Source organism: Perca flavescens, chromosome 7 (assembly GCF_004354835.1).
Source record: "Perca flavescens isolate YP-PL-M2 chromosome 7, PFLA_1.0, whole genome shotgun sequence".
Taxonomy (NCBI): domain Eukaryota; kingdom Metazoa; phylum Chordata; class Actinopteri; order Perciformes; family Percidae; genus Perca; species Perca flavescens.
The window spans coordinates 12,577,197-12,600,449 of record NC_041337.1 but is presented as its reverse complement, the minus strand read 5'-3'; the positions used below and the strand labels follow the sequence as shown (position 1 = coordinate 12,600,449).

General features: G+C 41.6%; 2 protein-coding genes across 3 annotated transcripts; one reads left to right on the top strand and one right to left on the bottom strand.

The window, feature by feature from the left end:
- Positions 1-739: 739 nt before the first annotated feature.
- Positions 740-10,320, top strand: map3k12 (mitogen-activated protein kinase kinase kinase 12). The gene is made up of 14 exons (XM_028583649.1): positions 740-879; positions 2,121-2,644; positions 4,414-4,597; positions 4,714-4,905; positions 5,039-5,197; positions 5,556-5,714; positions 5,878-5,986; positions 6,215-6,324; positions 6,558-6,674; positions 6,773-6,907; positions 7,015-7,738; positions 7,833-7,900; positions 8,049-8,346; positions 9,500-10,320. Exons 2-14 carry the CDS (start codon positions 2,182-2,184, stop codon positions 9,653-9,655), a joined length of 2,874 nt encoding a protein of 957 aa, XP_028439450.1. The 5' UTR covers positions 740-879; positions 2,121-2,181; the 3' UTR covers positions 9,656-10,320.
- Positions 10,321-11,700: 1,380 nt separating this feature from the next.
- pcbp2 (poly(rC) binding protein 2) lies at positions 11,701-19,946 on the bottom strand. 2 transcript variants are annotated; one of them, XM_028583472.1, is made up of 13 exons: positions 19,780-19,946; positions 18,876-19,008; positions 18,671-18,694; positions 18,548-18,580; positions 18,297-18,413; positions 18,064-18,195; positions 17,832-17,960; positions 17,615-17,689; positions 17,280-17,339; positions 16,879-16,951; positions 16,727-16,782; positions 16,429-16,598; positions 11,701-12,926 (listed from the first exon to the last, which is right to left on the bottom strand). In XM_028583472.1, exons 2-13 carry the CDS (start codon positions 18,942-18,944, stop codon positions 12,890-12,892), a joined length of 975 nt encoding a protein of 324 aa, XP_028439273.1. In that variant the 5' UTR covers positions 18,945-19,008; positions 19,780-19,946; the 3' UTR covers positions 11,701-12,889. The 2 variants fall into 2 exon arrangements, with proteins under 2 accessions (XP_028439273.1, XP_028439274.1); XM_028583473.1 differs by having other exon boundaries at positions 17,298-17,339.
- Between the last annotated feature and the right edge of the window lie 3,307 nt (positions 19,947-23,253).

The window sequence follows — 23,253 nt, the reverse complement described above, 5'->3', positions numbered from 1 at the left end:
TCAGGACACAGAGCTACATTACATCCACACTGAGCCAAAACAGCCACCAACTGTTTGTTGTTAGAGAGTTGCGATAGGCTACATGAAATGCATGTCATTTAATTAAACTAATACAAATCGAGTTGTTTCCACGTGGATTTCCTTCATATAAACCGTTTATTGTCATATGTTATTGACCAAATTATGCCTAAAAAAAAACATCTGATTTGTGATTTAGATTAAGATAATGATGCTGTATTTCCCTCCTAACCGAGGAAGGTCAAAGCGCATGGTCAGTTGCACACCAGTCTCCCTGGAGCTGGCGGGGATCCAATGTGTCTTGCTCAAGGACACATCAGCAGCAGCTGCAATGTGGATGCTAGCTGACACAGAGTATCAGAATTAAAATCATAATGTGGTTTATTACCAAGTAAGTTTTCACATAAGGAAGTTACCATAATATGATACTGGTTGAAGCAGGGCTCAAACATCATAGTAATAGGTAAATGAAAAAAGTCTATATCGACACATTTTGGGAATGGAGATAATGGATGTGAGGATGGAAAATGGATTTCATATTTGTGTGTATGTATTTGCAGAGGGGGTGGCAGCGCCCCCTCGCGGCTTAACTCGCATTTCCGTGACGTCAATTCAGCACTGGGAAGGAGACAGCTCCCTCCCCCAAAAAAACCAGCGCGCCTCACGTTGCACGGGTCCCCGGTTATTGATAACACAATTTGCCCGATGGGATTCATCCCAGTAACGTGTAACTCGTGGATATAGGGACTGGAGAACAGACAGCCGGGACCGAAAAAAACAACGATTTGCTCATCATCAACGACAAACAGAAATCCGAGCCCACCCCTTCACTTGACAACGCGACATCATCCAGGCAGAAAGGTATGGGAATGTCATACTATACGGTTAAATGCTGATTGAATAAGAAATCCGGTATCACAGGACGTTATGGTATGATGCCGTTGCTTGGTGCGGTAGCGTTCACGCCGCTCACACTGCACCAATGAACTGTTGCTGCCAAGAAACAAATCATCGTCGATGAACGCTAGAAAATCATATTTGTGCAGCGAGAAAGCCCACATTACGAAATATTTGTGTTGATGCCAACGTTGAGTACATGTTGAGACGCTGCGGCAGTTTCACTTGGCATGGAGCATAGTAGGCATCGGGCTGGCAATTCATGCACGTCGGTAATTATGCTGCTGAGTGTCATCATCACATCCTCGGTTATTTAAAGATTGATCTTCCTGCGTTTGTGTGCGCACACTGCTCCTTCGCACAGGCCCGGTACTTGTTTATTGCCCATTTTTTCACGCTCTCATTTCGGTCATTCGTCGTGGCTCTTCTCATGCAGTGGTGCAGTACAAGACATGGAGCTGGTGTAAGATATGTGAATTGGGTACATGTGCTCTCTCTCTCTTTCCCAGTCGCTCTCTCACACATGCAGGCACGCACGCACGCACGCACGGACGGACGGACGGACGGACGTACGTACACATCCACACTGTGGGTGGTTATGCAATTCGTCATATTCTTCAGATGCACACAATGCTTCTCATTTGATGCATGACAAACGACAAATGGGAGCTGCTGATTAGCTTTGCTCTGATGTTGTCAGACACCGATGCCCCTCAGAGTGACAGTTAAAGAACAGGTGACAGCCTCCTCTGGCAGATTCATTCATAAAGCCCATCTACACTCTGGGTGATGGCTCCACTGGGCAGGCTGGTTTTCCCATTCATAGGCACATAGATGAGGTTTTGCTGCATGATTCAGACAGAATCTGGTTGTGGGAATTGAGTAGTTAAACTGGGGCACTGGCTGGATGCCAACTCATAGCAGGACTTCACTGTTTTGGTGTTTTGCATTGCTCGAATAAAAGACAAGTTAGTGCAAACTCCAGTCATTTCTTAAAAGATCACAAGAGAGCAGAAGTAAGGAGCATCTGTTTCAGCACTGGACAGCTCCACACTGCAAATGGAGCTGCCCAGTGCTGAAATTAGTCTACACTTGTTTTTATCTTGAAAAACAGTAAGCATTCTATTAACATAAAGATGAATATGGCTATACTAAAGATTATAAATCATTCTAATGCATTTCTTATCATAAATCTTCTCCTTCAGGCTTACATCTCATCTTTCCATCCTCCATCCACCCTAACCTGCTGTGTTGGGGAAACCCCTAATGAGTGGGACCTGTATCCATGAGCCCCGTGCCCCTTCCCCCTCCCTGTCAGGCTTCAGTACCCCCATCTCAGAACCCCCCTATCGAAGACTCGATGGAGACACCCCTGCCTGCACCCCAGAAACGGACCTGACCCCCACACAGTGTGTCCTCCGTAACGTGCTGTCCATCGACACTGTTGGACCGGGGGCGCCAGGCGGCAGCAGCCCCACTCCCAGTGATGGAACCTCAGCCCACTTTGACAACAGCGTGCTAAAACTACATGAACATGAGGCCTGCCAGTGTTGCGGTGGGGCCGAAGCGGGGCACAGTCCAGAGGCTGGTGCTGTTCGGAGCCAGTCGGAGAACATTCGGCTACAATCAGGAAGTGGAGGTTTTTTGGAGGGACTGTTTGGCTGCCTAAAACCAGTCTGGACCATGATTGGAAAGGCCTACTCCACTGAACACAAACATAGCCATGAAGGTATGTGACAGTAAATGTTGCACTTCTCTGCTATCTTTGCAAATACTCCATTACAAGTAAACCTCCTGCATTTAAAAGCCAACCTTAGTAAAAGCACAGTATAAAAAGTATTATTAGCAAAATGCACATGAAGTATCAAACATACTCTTTCTGCAGAAGAAAATGCACCTGTGACTGACATATTATTGCATAGTACAGGGGTGTCAAACTCAATTTCACTAAGGGCCACACTGAAAAATGAGAATCACATCAAGGGCCAGACAAATATAGTTTAATGACATTCTTTTATTTAATTGACAGAGTCAAATATCTTTGACTGTATTGTTGCATGTCTCATATAGTCTTCTGACTGACAGTTTAGTCGACATAAAGCCCTAAAAAAGTCAGGAAAAAGGTTCCTCAGCCATCATAGAAAAAAGAAAACACGCAGAAAAAAACGTCAAAAAACGGGCAAGAATGCTGGAAAAAGCAACAGAAATGTTTAAAAATACTCCAAAAACATGGAAAAAAATATCGACAAAAACTAGGTGGGCCAAAATGTATTGTGAACCTTAATGAATATGTGGCTACATAAGTAGCTGGTAGAGGTGGAGAGTTTATCTACCTAATTAGCAGTCAGGTAGTTTTATCGAGTGGTTACCAAACTTTAAAGGGTAGAAGGGAAAATAATTCTTCTACACAAATTTGAAATCATTTTCTGGACTTTTCTCTGATCTTAGCTTTGTTTTTGTTTTGTTTTTAAATATCGAATGATTTGATGTCATTGGACCTCAAACAATTGTTTAAATAAACCATCTGATTAGTTTAGAGCAACTTATAGATGTCTGAAAGTGGTAACAACTACAGGCTGCTTTTTTGTAAGACATAAAGGTTAGGTATTACTGGTTTAATCTCTATTTTATAAGCTTATCATGTGTTTTTTTTATGCAAAAACCTAATCTGAAAAGTAACCAGATTTCTGTCAGATAAATGTAGCGGAGTAAAAACTACAATATTTACCCCTGAAATGTAGTAGAGTAGAAGTTGTAGAGTAACAGAAAACAGAAATACTCAAGTACAAGTATCTCCAATTTAAGTAGAGTACTTGAGTAAATTAACTTTATTTTCAAACACTAGAACACTTTATTTTAATTTCATGTTCACTGGCAGCATCACTGTGTTTATGGGTCCGTCAGCCCGGTGCATTCACAGTCATCAGCTAAAGTGAGTTTTCACAGCTGGCCAGAGGGAAGCATCATGCACATCTGCCTCCGCTGCATCTCCAGAGATCTCGAAACTTCAGTGGACCTCATGAAGAATTGATCTGCCTGTCTCTTTTATTCTGCCCAGCTTGTCTCCCTTTAGTGACCATGCGCTCTTACAGTCATTTAAGTAGTGTCAGTATGACAGATGACAGACAGATCAGACTGTGAGTGGATTATTGTTTTCCTCTTTTTTCTTCTCTCGGGATAGAAATGTAATGCTCTTCTGGATAAGTTGTCAATATAACATTTACTTGAACATGGCTGGCACTTTGTATGATGTAATTGTGTCCTGCCAGCGCATGGACTTAGCATTTGCTCAGCAAACCCCCCTGCCCAAACTGGCCGGAGTGCATATTGACAATTGGAGGCTTTGCGTTGTGTGATGGATATAAATTAAGTAATTACATAAAGGGTGCTACTGAAAATAAATCTGTTGCAAAGCCTGGTGTTAATTCTGTGTAACACTTCATGTTTTCACATTTATTCATTGTGTTTGTTTTTGTGGACTTGTTGGTCTGAGTTTAGAGTCCTGGGAGGTTCCTTTTGAGGAAATCTCCGACCTGCAGTGGGTGGGCAGCGGGGCACAGGGGGCTGTCTTCCTCGGCAAGTTCCACGGAGATGACGTGGCTGTAAAGAAAGTGCGGGATATAAAAGAGACCGAGATCAAACACCTCCGAAAACTCAAGCACCCCAACATCATCACTTTCAAGTGAGGAAACTCATGATATCCTACAGTTTCACATGTCCTTAACCTGCATAAATCTCTCGTGCTTTCCTTTTCTGTTCACCTGTGCTATGTTATCTGACTGCTGTGTCTCCTTCCAGGGGCGTGTGCACCCAGGCTCCTTGTTACTGTATCTTGATGGAATACTGTGCCCAAGGCCAACTGTATGAGGTGCTGAGGGCCGGTCGTAAAATCACTCCCTCCCTCTTGGTTGACTGGTCCATGGGCATTGCAGGTGGCATGAACTACCTACACCTCCACAAAATCATCCATCGAGACCTCAAGTCCCCCAAGTAAGTGGACAGGCTCAACACAGCTAGCTGAATGAGAAATTCAGCCAAAACAAAGACCTAAAATTGCATGACTGATTCCTTATTATTTCTATGTAAAAATACAGTAACATCACATGTAATCTCCCCTTTGCAGCATGCTGATTACACATGATGACCTAGTAAAGATCTCCGACTTTGGCACCTCAAAGGAGCTTAGTGACAAGAGCACCAAGATGTCATTCGCCGGCACCGTAGCTTGGATGGCTCCTGAAGTAATTCGGAATGAGCCAGTGTCGGAAAAGGTGGACATCTGGTAAATCTGATGAACATTGACATCTTTTCTAGCTTAGAAAATACACCAGCGTGTTTTTTTCTTGACTCGGTGCAGCAATTTAGCAATTATCTTTAATGTACTGCACTACAGTAGGAGAGCAGATACTGTATCATCATCGTGAGTTAATAGTTTATTTCAGTGTTTCAAAGACATCCATTCCTCTGAGGGATTTAAAGTTTTACTTACTGATATTTTGTGTGTGTGTGACTGCTTTGTGTGACTGAACTGTCTCGTTGTGATGTTCTGTATACTTAATTCTTTCTCCGACCTCTTTTGTTAAAGAGATTGTGACCTTGATGAGAATTCCTGAATGAATACAGCTTGACTTAACTTTAAGGTCCTTTGGAGTGGTGCTGTGGGAGATGCTAACTGGAGAGATCCCTTACAAAGATGTGGACTCATCTGCCATCATCTGGGGCGTGGGAAACAACAGCCTTCAGCTGCCCGTTCCTGAGAGCTGCCCCGACGGCTTCAAGATCCTCCTCAGACAGTGCTGGTGAGTTAATGGAGAACGAGGAAAGAAAAATATTAAACAGGGAAGATAGGCCAGGAGAGGCAGAAAATGAGCAGATTAGAGTAGTGTAAGCAACGGTTGAGTGTAGCTGTATGGGGAGGCGCTGTAAATGTACACAGCTGTCTTTCCCGTCTTGGATTTGCAGGAACTGTAAGCCCAGGAATAGGCCCTCTTTCCGTCAGATCCTTCTTCATCTGGATATAGCATCAGCTGATGTGCTGTCCACTCCACAAGAGACATACTTCAAGTCTCAGGTATGGTTGCTTCTTCCGAGTCCCCCGTCTGAATATGGAAGATCTGTGACTGCACCAAAAGACTCACAAATCACATGTTTAAATAAACAGCAAGGTGTACACAAATACACACACGCCCTCACACATGCTTGCACATTAATCCGACTTTTACTGCCATGCAAAAGAAAAGTTGTTTTAAAGTCAGCTCTGGCGAGACGGAGCTGGTTAACAGAACTGTGCTCTTATCAGGCTGAATGGCGAGAAGAGGTGAAACAGCACTTTGAGAAGATTAAATCTGAGGGTACTTGTATCCACCGACTCGATGAGGAACTGATCAATCGACGCAGAGAGGAGCTCAGGTCTGTCTTTTAAAACTTTTATATCTCACATACTTTTCATCCAGTGGTTGGTGGTACCTTTTACTATGTCAGTTGACATGTATGAGGCCACTTTCACTCTGTCCCATTTCTCGGGTCATTCTTTTGTCCGCCCATGTGGATGAAATACGTGCCTGGAGTGCAGGTCTATTGTGGAGGATTTGGAGTCTCTCATGCGGATGCACAATGACATCAGCAGCCTCTTTTCTTCATAGGCATGCTTTGGACATTCGCGAGCACTATGAGCGGAAACTGGAGAGGGCTAACAACCTTTACATGGAGCTCAGCGCTGTCATGCTGCAGCTGGAGCTCAAAGAGAAAGAGCTGCAGAGGTACAAATAACTCCATGAACACAGGGTATACGTTCTTTACAAATTAATAAGCCGCAATGTGTTTACACTTTGGTGTCTTTTGGTATTTTTCTTTCCAGGAGAGAGCAGTCTTTGGATAAAAAGTATCCAGGCTTGTTTAAGCATCACAGCTCCAGGCAGAGCAGCTCCTCCAACTCCATGGACAAACTCATCAAGAAGAGAAATGTCCCACAGAAACTGCCCTCGGGAAAGAGGTGTGAGATCTCATTTTAGTCGTTATTTAATAAAAAATTGATGCTGAAATAAATATTCATTAGGCTTGTGGTTTGTAGTTGTTGACTAATCCCTCCTACTCATTTAGGCCAGACATCCTCAAGTCTGAGGTAATCATTCCCAAAATGGACTCCTCTGTGATGCAAGTCACTATCCCAGCCTGCCCCAACAGAAGCTCCACTTCTCCCAGCCGGTCTCGGAGGGTAAAGACCCGACATCGCAAGCCCGGGAAGGGCAGCAGTGGGGATCTGGCTGGACTTAAGGCAAATCAGTCCTCCCCTAACAGGGACACGACTGCCCAGGCTAACGGTTCTACCACTAATACCTCTAAGCAGCTCCTGGAGCCCTCTGCAGCCCTGCTGGGCCTCAGCCATGAGCAGCAGCAGAGGCAGCTATCCTCCTCCAGCCCTGACCTCATCTGCACCACGCTAGAGGCAGAGGGGCAGGGCAACGGGGAGCCCTCTGTGGGCGGGCTGGAGAGAGGGGGGAGCCTCAGTGCCTCCGCAGGGTTAGGGGGATCTGAGGCAGGGGCAGCTGGTCTAGATGATCTCACAGAAACCCCTCCACGCAGTGACACGCCGAGCGAGGATGCTGCGTCGTTCCCGTTCTCCAGCAGCCCAGACTCACCATGTGGGAGGGGCGCGGCAGCTGGGCGGGGGTCCCTGGGATCTCCACGTCTGCCTCACGATGGGGAGGATAAAGAGGAGGGAGCCGGTGCTGTGAGGTTGCCCCGCGGGGCATCAGGGGGAATTGGGAGTCAGCACCTCACTCCTTCAGCCATTCTGTACAGGGCAGCTATCACACGCAAACAGGTACAGAGCCGGATATCTGTTCGTACTCCTCAGTATTTCCCTGGTAATACTTTGATCGTTTTCACTTGTGCATCTTTCCTGTTTTTGACTACAGAGGCGTGGAGTGTCATCAGAAGAGGAGGAGGGTGAAGTTGACAGTGAGGTTGAGTTACCAAGGAGACGGTGAGTAACTTGCCGTCCTTCACAAAAAGCCATCTTTCCGCTCTCTGAAAGAGTTGCTGATTAATTCAGAGAACAAAGAATCATTTTTAATTTGCGTCATTCTTCCACATCACCCGGTTTTGTTGGTTTTTCATTTGAATCTCTCCAGACGTCCGACCAGCATCACCAAGTGCCAGTCGGTGTCTACCTTCAGCTCAGAGAACCTGTCGGTGTCGGACGGCGAGGAGGGCCACACTACTGACCACTCTCACAGCGGCACCCCCGACGTGGTCAGCACCAACACAGACGACAGGCTGGACGACCGCAGCGACGACCTCCTCTCTCAGGGGTCCGAGATCCCGGCGGACAACACTGATCCTGTGCAGACTTCCGATGGCCTGTCGGAGAGAGACGGAGCGCTAGGACAGGCCAAACCTCAGCTGGATGTCGAGCAGAATCCTAATGAGGTAGAGCAGCTCCACCACAGAGATCACGGGGTAGAGCTCAGTGGGTAGAGCAGGTGCACATATACTGAGAGGTTTATGATTTCCTGCATGTCTTCCCCCTCTCTCTCCTCTTTCTCACCTAGCTGTCCTATCAATTAAAGGCGGAAAAGCCCAAAAATCTCACAATCCTTACAATACATAATCTTACAAAAAAGAAAACTGTGGTAAAAAGTAACCAAGTACAGTTAATCAAGAACTGTACTGTAGTTCAATATTGAAGGTCTGGTACGTTACTTGAGTATATCTGTTTTATGTTACTTTGTCAACTTACATTTCAGAGACAAATATTTTACTTTTTATTCTAAATAAAATGCATTGTTAAAGACAACCTTTTTGGCCTTTGACCCCTTATAAGAAACAGTGTCTGGTTGGTTTGCCACATTTCAGATGTCTAAAGTTCTCTGACGGTTTCATTTAAATAACAGTTTGAGGCTTAAAGAGGTAAAATTGTCTGTTAATTTAAAAAAAGCAAAAGAAGAGAAAAGTCAAAAAATAAATTTACATAGCAGAACTTTGTCTTTTCTAATTTTCTAAATCATGAATCGTCTCACGGCCCCTCAGATTTATCTTGTGACCCTTACGAGGGTAAAATGCTACTTACATATTGTTACAGCACTGTTTAAAATCAAATAAGGTGTATATAATCTTATTAACGTAATATTTTAAGATTTATTTATTTATGAGGACAATGCACATTAATCAACATTTCTGTAAATGTGCCAGTGTCAGCTAGGCGGCTAATTTTCAATTGTAGTCCTAGTTACCTAGCATGCATGTCTTTATGGTGGGAGGAAACAGGAGCACCCAGAGGAAACGCACGCAAACACGGGGAGAACATGCAAACTCCACACACAAAGGCCCTATAATATTGTATCAGTCACAGGGGACATTGTACTGCAGAACGATGTCTTTTACTTGCGATACTTTAAGTACATTTTGCTAATAATACTTAAGGATTTTGAATGAAGGACCTTTACTTGTAATGGAGTATTTTTATTTTTTTTTACATTGTTGTATAGGTACTTTTACTCAAGTAATGGATCTGGATTCTGCCCAAAACACTTAATGTCTGCTGTAGGTCATGTATGCCATTGTTTTCTGTTTCTGTCTTCAGAGTCGGGCCATGTGTGATGACTCTGACTGCGACAGTGCTGAGCTGGATCAGTCAGGTAGCGGAGAGCCCAGTCGTCCTCCCAGTGCAGGAGCATGGGTGTCGCCGTCTCAACCCTATCAGGGGTCGCCAAAGGTGCCCCATACAGGACCTCCATAGATCACTGGACACTAGCAAATACCTCCAGCTACCATCACAGGCGTACACCAATCTGTCAGTGCAGTACATTACTGTTGTCATGAGGGATCACACCTACTACACCACTCAGACTATGACAAGTTGACTTATGGTGTCTCATAAGTTTGTTGGCTGGCAAACCTACATCAGATGACATAGGACATTTGTCATAACCTGACATCAGATATCCTGGCAGCTTGTGACATCAGATTAATGTCATTTAATTTCAGAAGGGTTTTTGTTTTAGGCAAAATAGTTACCAAGGTAACCTTAGCCACTGCTTCGGTTCAGCAAAAACCCTTCCACAGACGCACACGCACGCACAAGATACCACACTCGTTGTCCTTTAAACACTCTTATCCTCACTCTGGGAGCATCCTCCATGATACTCCACACACTAATGCATTAAATACTAATGAATAATAATGTAAATATCCATTACATACCACATGAGAAATATCTAACTTTATTTTATTTGTAAGATAACAATGTAAGACTAAACTGTATGCAGCCCTGTGAACAAATGCATGACTACATGTTTATAATTTATGGTTCGAATGTGTCAGTTTTATACTTTGTGAAAGTTTACACTTTTTTAATCCTGAAAGTATTACTTCAGTTATTTTGTTTTGGTTTTTGTTAATAAATGTCAGCACTTAAGAAAAAAAAAATGGAATGAAAATCTCACCAAGACGTCGATCATGATGCATAGTTAGGATTCTCAGTAGGTAATATATTATTTTTTTGAACCCTCCTACTACTGAGTTTCAAATACACATAAGACTTGAGTGAGGTTTTTTATTAAGCTTATCAAATTTGTGATAGGATGGGAGACCTTTGGGTTCACTCAAAATGCACTTTTGCCATTGTATGTATGCCGGTGTTTCTCCACCGGTTTCTGAAATGGTTGGCTTTTTGATTGTTTTATTAGTATGATGTGCGTGTGTTCATAGAATACACTAGCATTGGTAACCAAGGTACTATCTAAGCAACAAACACTGGTGCTTTAGTAAAGGAGTCCTCCTCCGATACAGCATTGCACTCCTATAACATTGTCAGACTCAGCAGAAGCAGAGATACCGTCTGCTTTATTCCACACACTTTTCTTTCTTGTCAAAACCTGGCGCCTACATTACCCACAATGCAACTTGACCGACAACAGTTTTGTCAGAGATTCTGAGGTTTGTGGATAATGTAGCCTCGAGCCGCTAGCCTCAAGCAGAGATGAGTGGCGGGCTACAGAGGCTTGGTGAGCTCACTTCTTTTTAACTCCACACCTCCAGATTATGTTTTCTTTTCAAAATTGTAGTCTTCAGACCCAACTGATGCTGCCTCAAATGACATCACAAGGCAGTTTAGTTGTATGAAACCACAAAAGGCTTCATAAAACTTTTAAAATCTTGATCGGTAGCGGAGTTCCCCTTTAAGTAAAGAACCAAAAGGACTCCTTTAGTTCATGATGTTCATAAGCTTCATAAGAACCTCAACTGTCCCTTTTACCCTTTAAGATAACTGCGGAGGTAGCCAGATAAGGAATAGAGCACTTTTCTGTGGTGTTTGCTAGTAGAACAGCAAGTATCCTTTGGGTTTAAATAGAAATGTTTTGTTTTTATACAGCATTGCACATTGTACCTGTAACATAGGAATTATATCGAAAGCAAAATATTATGAGCAACAATAAATAATGTATTGGTTAAAAAAGGAAAAAAAAAAGTGAAAAGTGTGATGTTTAAAAAGATGGGTTGGTCATTGGCTACGGTGTGTGCTGTTGCTGCATTAAATAAGACAGCTGAACGAGAAATAAATTACTATTTTCAATGACTTTAAGCATGTCCAAACTGTTCCAGTGTCATTTCTTAACTTACAACTTTCACATAACTAATTTAAAAAATAAAAAAAGATCCCCCCCCCCCCCCAAGAGACAGGACCATGTTTTTGGATTATTAAATCAGTCTGAGTTTGATAGAGTAATCCAGTTGTCTTGTCAGCTGCCTTTATGAATACGTAAACATTACAACAAACAAAAGGATTGTTTAAGCATTTCACAATTTTTTATTTCTGCATTTCATTTCTTCAACAATTCAATTGCACCCAGATCTACAATACTTTGAAAACGTGCACAAAAAACGTGAGTTTCTTCATCCTGCAAAGAATAATAAAAAATAAAATCTGACCCAGGCAAAAAAAAGGATAGCAGGAAACTAGTGTTAATTCTATAATTCTCCTTCTAGTTAATCATAATTTAATACCTCAGCATAATATACTTATAAAGACCAATATGTCTTGTAGTTTTGCCCCTTGCAGCATTCCCCAGCCCTGCAGTTAAAAAAAATATTTTCTCTATTTAAAACAAACATTTCAATGTTATTATTATCATCATCATCGTCATTACTATGGTCATAGTAATTTCAGAGAAAAGAAAATATTTTCCTCTCATTCAGGCCCACACCTGGTGACCAAGGCCCACCCACCCTTATCAGAATCCAATACACAACAATGCTCAAAAGTCCTGATCGAGAAATAAAACGGATGGAAACAGGAATGACACAAAACAATTACTCAGCAAATTAGAGGTGAGACAAAAATGTAGCTTAAAATTCTCCTTTGAACATTCAACAAGTGATAAATTACCTTCTGACTAAAAAGGTTTTCCTGCATACATCTTCACCTGGAGATCATTTACACCCACCGAAACCCGTTAAACCCACAATGCCTCATTCAGGAAGTACAGCTTCAAATAGAAGATGGCAAATATCAATGAATTCTACTCTTACACGTTGCTGTGTATTAAATAAAAATAAATAGATATTTAAAAAGGGAAAGAACAGTCCATCTATTGTGTCTTTTTTTCTTCATTTTTTACATTTTTCTAAGAAAAATCTGACATAAGAAAAACATTATTTATGCCTTTTCAGATTTTTCTAAAACTTTACCTATATCAAGAAGATCATACAGATATACAGTAAAATAAGAGGAAAAAATACAACAGAAGGGAGTCTTCGAAAACTATATGCAAAGGGAATTTAAAAACAATAAATAAATAAAAATACCAATATCATGATGATGGTGTAGTTACAACTGAGTAGGTGTCTAACCAAAGCAGAGGAGAAAACAGTGAGTTTATAGTACTTGGTTTTTGCATTAAGTTCAATAAGGGACCTCTTGGTAAAAAGTAGGGGGAGGGGTTACGTTAGGTGCTGATGACGATCCTCCATGTCAGTTGGCTGCGAGTCCAGTAGCTTCAGAAGAGAGCCTGAGGAGGACGACAAAAAAAAAAAAACCTTAATATCTGATTCTAAATACTTGAGCTCATACAGCAAACTTAAATGTATCGACTGTGACACATAGCTTGTTGTGTTTCATTATTTCAGCAGGCAGCTTGAGTTCTGTGGTACATGACTTTCCCGCAGAATGTCCTCCACTATATAACAAAACCAAAAATGCCGCCCAAAATGATGAAGTCCGACTTCCTACTGACATTTTTATCCTTTCTGAATGGGACTTTCCATCCGTTTAAAAAAATAAATAAAAACAGACCAATGCTCTGGTAATAATAAATACATTACCCTTCTTCCCGCTCTAATCCCCCAATAAAAATTACTTTATTTGTACGGCACCTTTCATACAGGTTAGTGTCACTCAGAGTGCTTTACAAGCAGATAAGACCGTAAGGCACTAATGCACACAAGAAATAAAAAGTTCAAATTAATGAAATAGATTGATTTCAAGATAAAACTATAAAATAGATAAGACAAGAACAAATAAAATAAGAGGGAATATAACATTTTAAAAACATGAATAAAATAAATGTATTAATTAAATAAATGGCCCTAAAATTCTTACTAAAAGGCCAGGCTTAACAGGAAGGTTTACTTAAAACCTTCATACTTATCCAATAGGGGTGGGAATCACCAGAGGCCTTATGATACGATATCACGATACTTATGTCACGATACGATATTATTGCTATTTTAAACATATTGCAATATTCTGCGATATATTGCAATTCATTAACTTTTTTACAACTTCACATTTTTCCCGATTTCAAATGATGTGCCCAAAAGGAAACTTTGTCGACATCTGTTTTATCTAAAAAGATACATTTCTCTGTTTGTTCATCTCACTTCAACTGTAACTGCTGCAAAATCAGATTGTCAAGCAGACAACACATATATTAGAAAAGATCTATACTTGGCGTCTGTGTATCGATACAGTATTGCCACAGAAAGTATTGCAATACTATGCTGTATCGATTTTTTCCCCCCACCCCTATTATCCAAATGGGACTTATATTACATTATATTCAGATACACTTCAAAGTAGGAAGTGGGGTGATGTAATTATTACTAGTATTGAAAGGTTATTGAAGTTTTTACAGCACCAGTCAGGATTCTGCTCTCTTTTACCTCCCAATAACAACTGCCTAGTAATACGAGTCTGATGCAAATAAAGCTTCTGTAAATATTTACCATTTTCATTTCCCAGTCCATTTCCTCATTATTATTAATATGAGGGTCTTTGACATGGCTGGCCAAAATAACATATGAGAAGAAAACTCCAGGAAAAAGTGATTCTGGAGAAAGATTGTTGATATTTTAACAACTACACCACTCCCGTCAGCGCTGCGTCAGAACGTTAGCATGTACCAGATGTACCGTCTCTCTCGCGCCCACTGCCTCTCTTTAAAAAATATAAAAGACAGTTTTCCCTGTCCTGTGCACAAACAGAATAATGTTGTGCGACACTTCCCGTTTACACACACACACACACACACAATCAAGTTATTGTCCTGTGAATATTGAACTCCTGTAAACTGCACTCTAGAGTAGGGCTGGGCGGTATATCAACGTTTTAAGGTATATTGATGTATTTTCAAAAGACATAGGGGATGAGACATTACCGTTTACATCAATATAGTTTGATGTTGCTTTACATAACCCATTTCTTCAGTGAAGCCGTGCCTGTGTCTGCATCTCTCGTGTCAACCCCGCCCCCACTCACTCACAGGCTCTCCTGCAACATGGAGGCACGCCCACACTGCTGACTTTGCCTACATTTTAGTAGGCGGACCCAGGGCAAGCTGATTGGTTCATAATCGAATCAACATGATGTTTTATGTAAATGTTATTGATTTTGAATTGGAGGGATTTTAACTGCTATTTGTCTGATTTAAAGGCTTATTCTGTACAAACCATATGTGTGGCTGATAGTTACATTTAGAAGTCAGAGAGACTAAATCTGTTCAGATTACGGATCATCTAGTCGGTTGTTAATTAAAATCAGCAACAGATCGCATGTAGAGCATTTTGACAGCTACTCTGTCATAATAAAAACAACTGGAGACTTCTGTACAAGCTGATATTTGGGTCTGATAACATTTTATTAAATCGGACCACAGTTTCTGTCACTTCCTGTTCAGCCTGAAGGCTGCTGGAAACGGCTGGAAACTGTCCCGACTTGACATCAGATTTTTGTCACCGCCCCCAGCTGCTGCCGCCTGCTCTCATCCAGTTTACAGGCGAGGTGCAGTTCATGTCCAACGAGCCTATTGTGATTTGCCCAGCTGTACATTGTGTTAAGCAAGACAGGAACACCTGTATTTGTACCAGTGTTTCCACTGGTAACGCTCTGTTGTGGCAGTTGCTACGGCAAACACTGACGAACAGTAGTTACTGGGCGTAACGTTTACCTTCAGTTCTAGGAGTAAGAGCGAGTGGGACCGCGCCTGGACGCGGGCGAAAAAATGTGACCCATAACCAGATTATCGTAGTTCATAAAAAAAAAATAATAAAAAAATGTTTTTAAAAAATGCAGCATTGTGACGATACAGACATCTCATACATGAGACGTATGTGATGCCGATGATCTGCCGGTGTGCGTTCATAATGAATCAGCCGTCATTCTGAGTAGAGAATCCAGTCTGCTGTGTAGTTCAGACACTTCACTGATAAGCCAGAGAATTGTACAGTAATGATCAAAGAAAGTTTTTAATACCATACACTTCAGTACATTGCGCACTCTCTCTCCCTCTTTGTTGTTGAAAACAACTCTACGAGCATTCTCAGAGATAGGCCCGCTCTTATTAAATATAGGCCATTTATTTTAGATATATTTTCATTTGCGTGTGTTGCAGCTGTAGATTTTCAAACATGGAAAGGAAACCATGTCTTTGCATTAGGGCTGCACGATATGAGGAAAAGATGCGATAAGGTTGGTGAACATCGCGGTAATGATATTGCGATACATAAACAGATTATTAAAGTGTACTCAGTTCTACATTTCTGCTGCTTTCAGTATTCTGCGAAAATACAATTTCTTGCTGAATTTAAAACAAATGGAAGAAAATTAGAGATTAAAAATGCACTTTTCTACTGATAAAAAAATCTTGAGTGTTTTTCGCGATATGCCACAGCCTTTCGCGATGTGTATTGCTCTAGTTAATATTGCGATGACGGTTAAAAAAAAAAAATAATAATATTGTGCAGTCCTACTTTACATATCATAAAAGTGCTTGTGACACATGTTGCTTTGACTTATAACTGAACATTTTGCCCACTTTGTAGAAAACACGGATATATACTGTATATTGTCATTCGGACAAAAAATACATAGATATGGCTTTTGGTCCATATCACCCAGCCCTACTCTAGAGAGTTTACATTTTTTAAATACAAAGTCAGAGCTAAAACACTGCTGTGTTCCTGTAAACTTGCTGCTCTGTGGCAGATGTGTTGCAGTAGCATAAAGCCTCTTACCGAGCATTGATCAGGTACTCGGCCAGGCTGATACTGGCATGGGAGCCAGTGATGGTGACCTGCCTGTCAGTGGAGCCTTCCACGGGGTTGGCAATCTTGATCTGAGCCCCTGACATCTGACGGATCTCATTGATCTTTGCGCCCTGACGGCCAATGATGCAGCCAATGAGCTGAGGGAGATGAAGAAAAACGTGAGAACACATCAGTATCTTCAACACTAGATACAAACAGCAAGAAAATAAGCTACTGAAAAATGGCATCATATTTGTCTGTGTGTTCACACACACACACGACTTACATCGTTTGGAATGGTCAGCTCATGAGAGCCAGTTTGTGCAGAGGCATCCATCCCAGCTGAAGAAATGCAAAGAAAGCCAATGAGAGTGTTGACTAGGTGGATTATTACAAATCTACAGTAATCGCATTCCCACTTTCAATCTGTCCACCTACCCTGGAAGCCCTGGTTGCTATGTGCAATGGGGAAGGGGCTCTGCTGCATGGCCAGCTGGTGAAGTTTGGTGAGCTGTTGAAACAATGGAGAAAAAGGATGCAGCGCGCAAACAAACAGAAAGCATGAGTGAGGAAAATCTAGAAGACACTTTAAAGCTGAAATTTTTGAAATGATTTCCCTTGTGTAAGTGGTTATAGTGACGATGAGAGGAAAATATGAAATGGAACTCATGATTTAGCCTAAAAGGGTAAAAAAAAAATAGAATTGTTAAATAAGTATGTTTGAAATTGTTAAATGGATATCAGGCAGTGGGGGTTGGAAAAATAAGAGTCAGTGGGATGAAACAAGAAGGTGGCATGGTTTCCGAGGACCGAAGGTGCAAATATATTGGATCACTTACAGAGGGCCCTTCACTTACATCAGGCTGTGGAATGGCGTGCTGCCCTTGGACAGCGTAGGCCTGCAAGGAGAGAACAGCACTTAGGAGGGTGTGGCAGTGTCACACACACAGTGTACTCCAATATCCATCAGTGGTCTGTCCTTGGTGTGCTACAAGAACAAAGGCAGGCATGCCACAGACAACACACTCGCCACTACAATGATAGCTTGAGTAGGATTAAATGCATTGGACCAGAAGTGCTTCAGTAAAAACTGGGACTCTTTCCCCTCAAAACAGTGGACACTGCTGGGACAAACCGTACACGTGACAGATCTAGAGAACAAACAAGCATTTACCTGACCACCTGCAAAAATGACAGGAGAGCCTGAGGGTTTGGGTCTGTACGGGATGGTCACTCCCTTTGGTGGAGACTAAGAACACAGAAATATACACCATTGATATTCAATACATCAACAGCAACACAGAAACTAATAAACCATCAGGAGGTATTAATAACAGTCCTCATACATTTCCAAAAGAGTAAATGCGGCATTACAGTAAACGGTGTTGTACCTCAAGCATGACCACGCAGATTTGCTTGACACACTCGATAATGGACTGTGGGGTCCCTGCAACGGTGATGGCACGCTCTGTTGAGTTGGGCAACATGTCCCCTGCTACTTGTACCTGAGCTCCTGCTGACTGCGAAGACACATCCACAAACAAACAAGAGTTAGGACAAATCAGAGATAAGACACAAACTTCACAACAACAAAAAAAAAAAGACAGAAAAAGGATGACAAACCTCTCTGATTTCCTTGATCTTGCATCCACCCTTACCAATGAGTGAGCCACACTGGCTGGCAGGCACAACGAGACGCATGGTGACCGGTGGTTTGCTGGTGGCTGTACTGTTAGTCATTGAGGTGCTAATGTCCTGGTGGGAAGGTGACACGACAAGAAGAGTTAGAAGACTTGAATGTGTAAATTCTGTTTCTATATACATGTCTGAATTAAGACGCAGCGAGCACATCTAACCTCCTCCAGTTTCTCAATGATCATTGAGAAGGCTTTAAAAATGGAGGTTGTGGGTCCCGCGAGGGTTATGATCCTCTCCGGGCAGTTCCCCTCTGAGATGTTGATGCGAGCCCCACTCTGCACAGACAAGGGAACAAAAGAGGTAGTCTCTTCAGTCGCAGTGTTATATGATGCATGAGTCAATGTCACTTAATGTATGGACATGTTTCTTTCCGTTTATACCCACGTTATTTTATTTTTAAACATCTTACCTCCTCTCTCATCTTCTTAACTGATTCTCCTTTCTGTAAGCAAAGCACAAATACACAATATTTAAAAAACACACCGAGGGGCAAGATGAAGATAGCAATCATCGGGCAATAAAACTGACTTACCTTGCCAATGATGCTTCCAACCTCCTATAGAAGAGAACGAAAATGCTTATTAAAAGAAATAAATTCAGTCTTTGTGGTCACCTGGCAGAGGAAAAACTGATGTTTGTTTTCATTGCCCTAATTAAACTCAGGAGTGAATGCGTGACTTCAGATTGGGTCTTAGATTTGAAACATGTTAACAGACATTGCATGCAGTCAGCCTCACCTTGCCATGCATGAGTAGTCTGATGGTTAAGGTGACATTAAGTCCTCCTTCAACCAGACTTGAGTCCATTTCTGCAGGTGAATCCACAGTTAAACTGGCCAACAAAGCGGGTCTTTGGTCACTGGTTGAACGTCTGCAAATGAGCGGAAAATATGACCATCAGGGACAAATATAGGTACTGGAAACTAGGAGGACATCTCAGCAGAAAGCCTTGTTTACTAAAAAGCTGCTGTCAGTGCAGAACAATTAAGCGATGTAGGAAGTTAACATTGTGAGGACTTGTGCTGTACTTTAATAACGTTAGCTAGTCATGTTTAAAGAATGTGGCGTTTCAGTCTAGCAATTCACATTAGACTGGCCCGGGTCCACTCATTCACGTTTGCACAATGACCCACTGTCTCCCTGGGGCAATGTCTATTACCCGGCATTAAACAGTTGTTGCGACATAGATGGCAGATTTATATTGAAGGCCTAACGTTAATGCAAGCCACCAAATCGTCCACTTTATGTTATAGTAATAGCGTGCATTGATTGTAACAAGAAGTCCCATTGAATGACGTTAACATCACAGATGCTACGTTAGCATTTGAAGGCTAACGTTAAGTTAGCATCGTAACATTTCTACCGTGACTTTAGAAATTCCTACCTAGCTGGACGGCTGGATTATTTCTGTAAAATACACTTTAAATACAGCGGCTAGCAACTAACTCCTGATCTGCCATGAAGTGAAACGCAGTTCTGTCATTTTCGATCCAGGTCGTTAGCGTTAGCATCGCCTGATCCAGGGAATAGTCTGATCCCGCGGCCTGCGGAGCGCACTGAGGCACGCCGAGGTATCCCTTCAGTCCTTCACTCTCAAAGGGAAAAGCAAACACAAACAAAGCCATATTTCTGGAGGTCTTACCCGAACCGTCCCGTGAAGTGTGTTCAGGGGGTGGGTAGGGTGGCAAGGGTAGAAGGGGAGAGGTTCGGGAGGGAGTTTTAAAAGGATCCGGGGAAGAGGGAAGAGACGCCGCTTTTCGATCGGACTCCACTCTTCTGCTTGGCACAAAAGACAAAATGAATTCAACTTTGACCTCTCAACAGCCCCGCCCCTCTACTCGGGTCAACCCCGCCCACTCCGGAGCGCTGCCCCCCCTCCACCACTGCTCCACCACTGCTCCGCCACGGCTGATGTTTAATGTTTGCAATACATATTCTTGTAATTTAGGTAAGAAAAGCACAGTTTTTTTTTGTTTTTCACGATGTTTCCGCTCATTTCTTTTGGACAGAGTTTTATTAGTTAGTGCAATGGATGTGCAGATTTAAAGCATTTACTTGAGAAAAACACGTTTTGTTACCTCACAATCCTGTGAGAACCTCTCATCTGCTACTAGATAGATAGCTTAGATTATTGTATTAATTACTAGGGTAAAATTAACAAGATCATTATCTCAAATTCTGCTGTTTTTCTGAATGTCTGAGATAATTGTCTCAATAATTCAGAAAAACGGGGCAAATATTTCTCTCTCTCTTAAGTGAATGCAGGGGCCTTTCAGCATAATAGCCTAAGTAGGCTACTTTTACTTTAGATATTGTTAGTATATTTTGCTGATTATACTTCTCTGGTGACGTTTTGAATGCAGGACATTTACTTGTAATGGACTTTATTTGACATTGAGGTATTTATACTTTGACTTGAGTTTGTTACATTTGTTCCATGCAAACATCTTGAATCTTTTGCAGGAGCTGAATAGTTCTGCTGTAGTTTCTATAACTCAGTTGCCAGTTACAGTTTTCAAAAACAATGTTTTGGTTCAGGCCTATGAAAACGGGTATATGCAAATATGACATTCTGAATACTGTGCAGCATGGTTTAGTTATTGGATGAACTGTAGAAGCAAAAACACTAAAGAAACATAGTTATAATTATAACTATATAGAATCTCAGAAAGCAATGTTAGGTAAATTAATTCAAATCAATCACATTTAGTAACATACAGCAGTAGTTATCTTTTCCATTAAAGTGTAGGCCTCATAATCAAAATATATATATATATATATATATATATATATATATCTCCACCTAGTCCTGGGTCTTCCCCGAGGCCTCCTCCCAGCTGGACATACGTGCCTGGAACAAGTCCCTAGGGAGGGTCCCATGCTGGAGCTGCTGCCCAGCTGAGTGAGTGAATATTTGTTATATAACAACTTTAATAATAATAACACTTACTCCCTCACTGGTGGAAGTTTCTTTTATCAACAAATCATTTCGCTTTTGTTGGATGTGTCCTATGAAGCACTGTACCCTCTAATAGCAACACACTGCTGCAATTATCTGTAAATCCAACAGATGGCACAATAACTCTGTGAGGGTCAAGAATTGAGCTGGTTGCAGTCCTCTTGTAAATATTACAGCCTTCCTGCTGTTTACTGAAAAAGTACCACCTTATATTTAAAAAAAAAAAAGCATTTGACCCAGATATGAATCTAAATGTAATACCGATGGTGAAAAGTCCTCATTATGCTGAATGTGTCGGCACTAACATATATATATATATATATATATATACATTTTACAGAGCAGGACAGCTCTAATAATTCTATTAATTATCTTACTGTAGTTAATCTCTCAGTAGCTATAGCCACAGAGGCTTCTGTAGGCCAAGTGTCTGATGATGAAGAGTATATATTTATATTATATAGGCTTAGTAGACAGTTGCTCAGTAATTGGATCATATGGTAAAGCAAGAGCAGAGCTGCTCAACATGGCTGTAAAATTGGCCTTTGCTGTAAATTGATTTTACTAAAATCTGGTGACATATCCACTGGAATATTTTCAATATAAACTTAATATCGCTCTGATGTTTGTACCTCCAGGATGATATTTGAAAACTCCTGATACAGTATCAACATGGCCAAAAGGAAGACTCACAGGAATTCACCTCTTGACCTAAAAATAATAAGCTCCAGCTTTATTATTAGGGTTTGTTTATTTTAAACGAGTATGATTGATGACTTTCAGCTTCATGATGGATTGCCTTGTTTTCTGCGATGGTTGTTGTTTTGTTGTTTTGTGAAATGATTGATGGGGAAAATGAGGATATTAATTGGCGGCCGGTGTTTATTTTGAATTAGAAGAGCAGAATCAAAGCACTGGATTGTACAGTTAAAACCTCTGAATCATGCTGTCATTATATTAGAGAACTATATATAAAATGGAACAGTGTAGCCCTATAACCATGTGTTCATGGTCTGATTGACAGCATATTCTGCCTGAACTCACTCAGCACATGTTCATTAATCTGGTGCACATCAGAGCACCCACAATACAATTAGTCAATGGTCAGAATAGCTCGCTATTGTCTGTAACTAATCTTCTATTCCCCTGAATCGTTAATCTTCTATAAATCCAATTCTCTATTATAACTGATGTCCTGCGTGGTTTACACACTGCTGTTTACCTGCATGACTCAAAAATCATGTCTGGCTCTGTTTCATGGGTTCAAAATCACTCTGTGTTCGATAGATTGCCTCCACACTGGAAGAAATTGAGCTCAGCTATTCTGAAAGCAGTTCATCTCAGCACTTCCTGTTTCTGTTCCTGTTTTTTTTTATATCTCAAACATGGCATCCAGGCAGTAAATGTTGGAGCTTGTTTTACAAAGCCATCTGCAGTGCTGCCTTAATGGTGCCAGGCTTACAAGGCTGGTGGTGTTTAAAAAAAAAAGAAGCATAGCTGACCAGATTTGCCCCAATAAGAGACCGTCACGCTCTAGTAACAGCTAAAGCATTTACTGTAAGTACACCTCCTGCATACAAAATGAATAGTGTTGGTTTTTAGCTTTTCCCAAAAGAAAACAGGCGGGTAAATAAATGAAAAACACATGATGTGAAAGACAAAGAACGAATGTTTGTCATGACAAAGGACGTTTAATTAGGGTAAAAAAAAATGGCTGTTTCTTTGATCTGAAGAGCGGTCACTGAGAGATGGATTATACAGAGAGGAGGTTCAAGCTCTTCAGCTTTTTCAATCAGCACATTTCCCTGGCCTTTTATGTGTGTCTCCCCCTGTCAAATAATTGCTTACATAATCATCTGCTTACTTTTACACAATCCCACTTTTGCCTGCCGTACCCCCCGCCAAATTCAATGCAACCTCCTCCCGTTCCCTGTTTTTCTCCTTCAGCGCCTTTATCTGACATGCCCACTGGCACTCTCACTCTCTCCCCGGTCCCTCTTCCCTCCACCGGTGAGTGGTCATTGATTACTGTACATGAATTGTATGATGAAATGCCACTCGCCCACCTAACATTCTCTTGGCAGCTGCCCCTGACATCCCATTGCCTCTTTGCATTGCAGACTCTATTTGCCAGCCTGTTTACTGCTCATAATATGT

What these genes read in the sequence shown, in the direction of transcription:
- map3k12 (XM_028583649.1), top strand. Translation starts at nt 2,182, where the DNA reads ATGAGTGGGACCTGTATCCATGAGCCCCGTGCCCCTTCCCCCTCCCTG. An exon ending in AGACATACTTCAAGTCTCAG is followed by an intron (nt 5,987 to 6,214) that starts GTATGGTTGCTT and finishes TGCTCTTATCAG; the next exon opens with GCTGAATGGCGAGAAGAGGT. An exon ending in CGACGCAGAGAGGAGCTCAG is followed by an intron (nt 6,325 to 6,557) that starts GTCTGTCTTTTA and finishes TTTTCTTCATAG; the next exon opens with GCATGCTTTGGACATTCGCG.
- pcbp2 (XM_028583472.1), bottom strand. Translation starts at nt 18,944, where the DNA reads ATGGACTCAAGTCTGGTTGAAGGAGGACTTAATGTCACCTTAACCATC. An exon ending in TTAAGAAGATGAGAGAGGAG is followed by an intron (nt 18,414 to 18,547) that starts GTAAGATGTTTA and finishes TTGTCTGTGCAG; the next exon opens with AGTGGGGCTCGCATCAACAT. An exon ending in TCATTGAGAAACTGGAGGAG is followed by an intron (nt 18,196 to 18,296) that starts GTTAGATGTGCT and finishes CCTTCCCACCAG; the next exon opens with GACATTAGCACCTCAATGAC.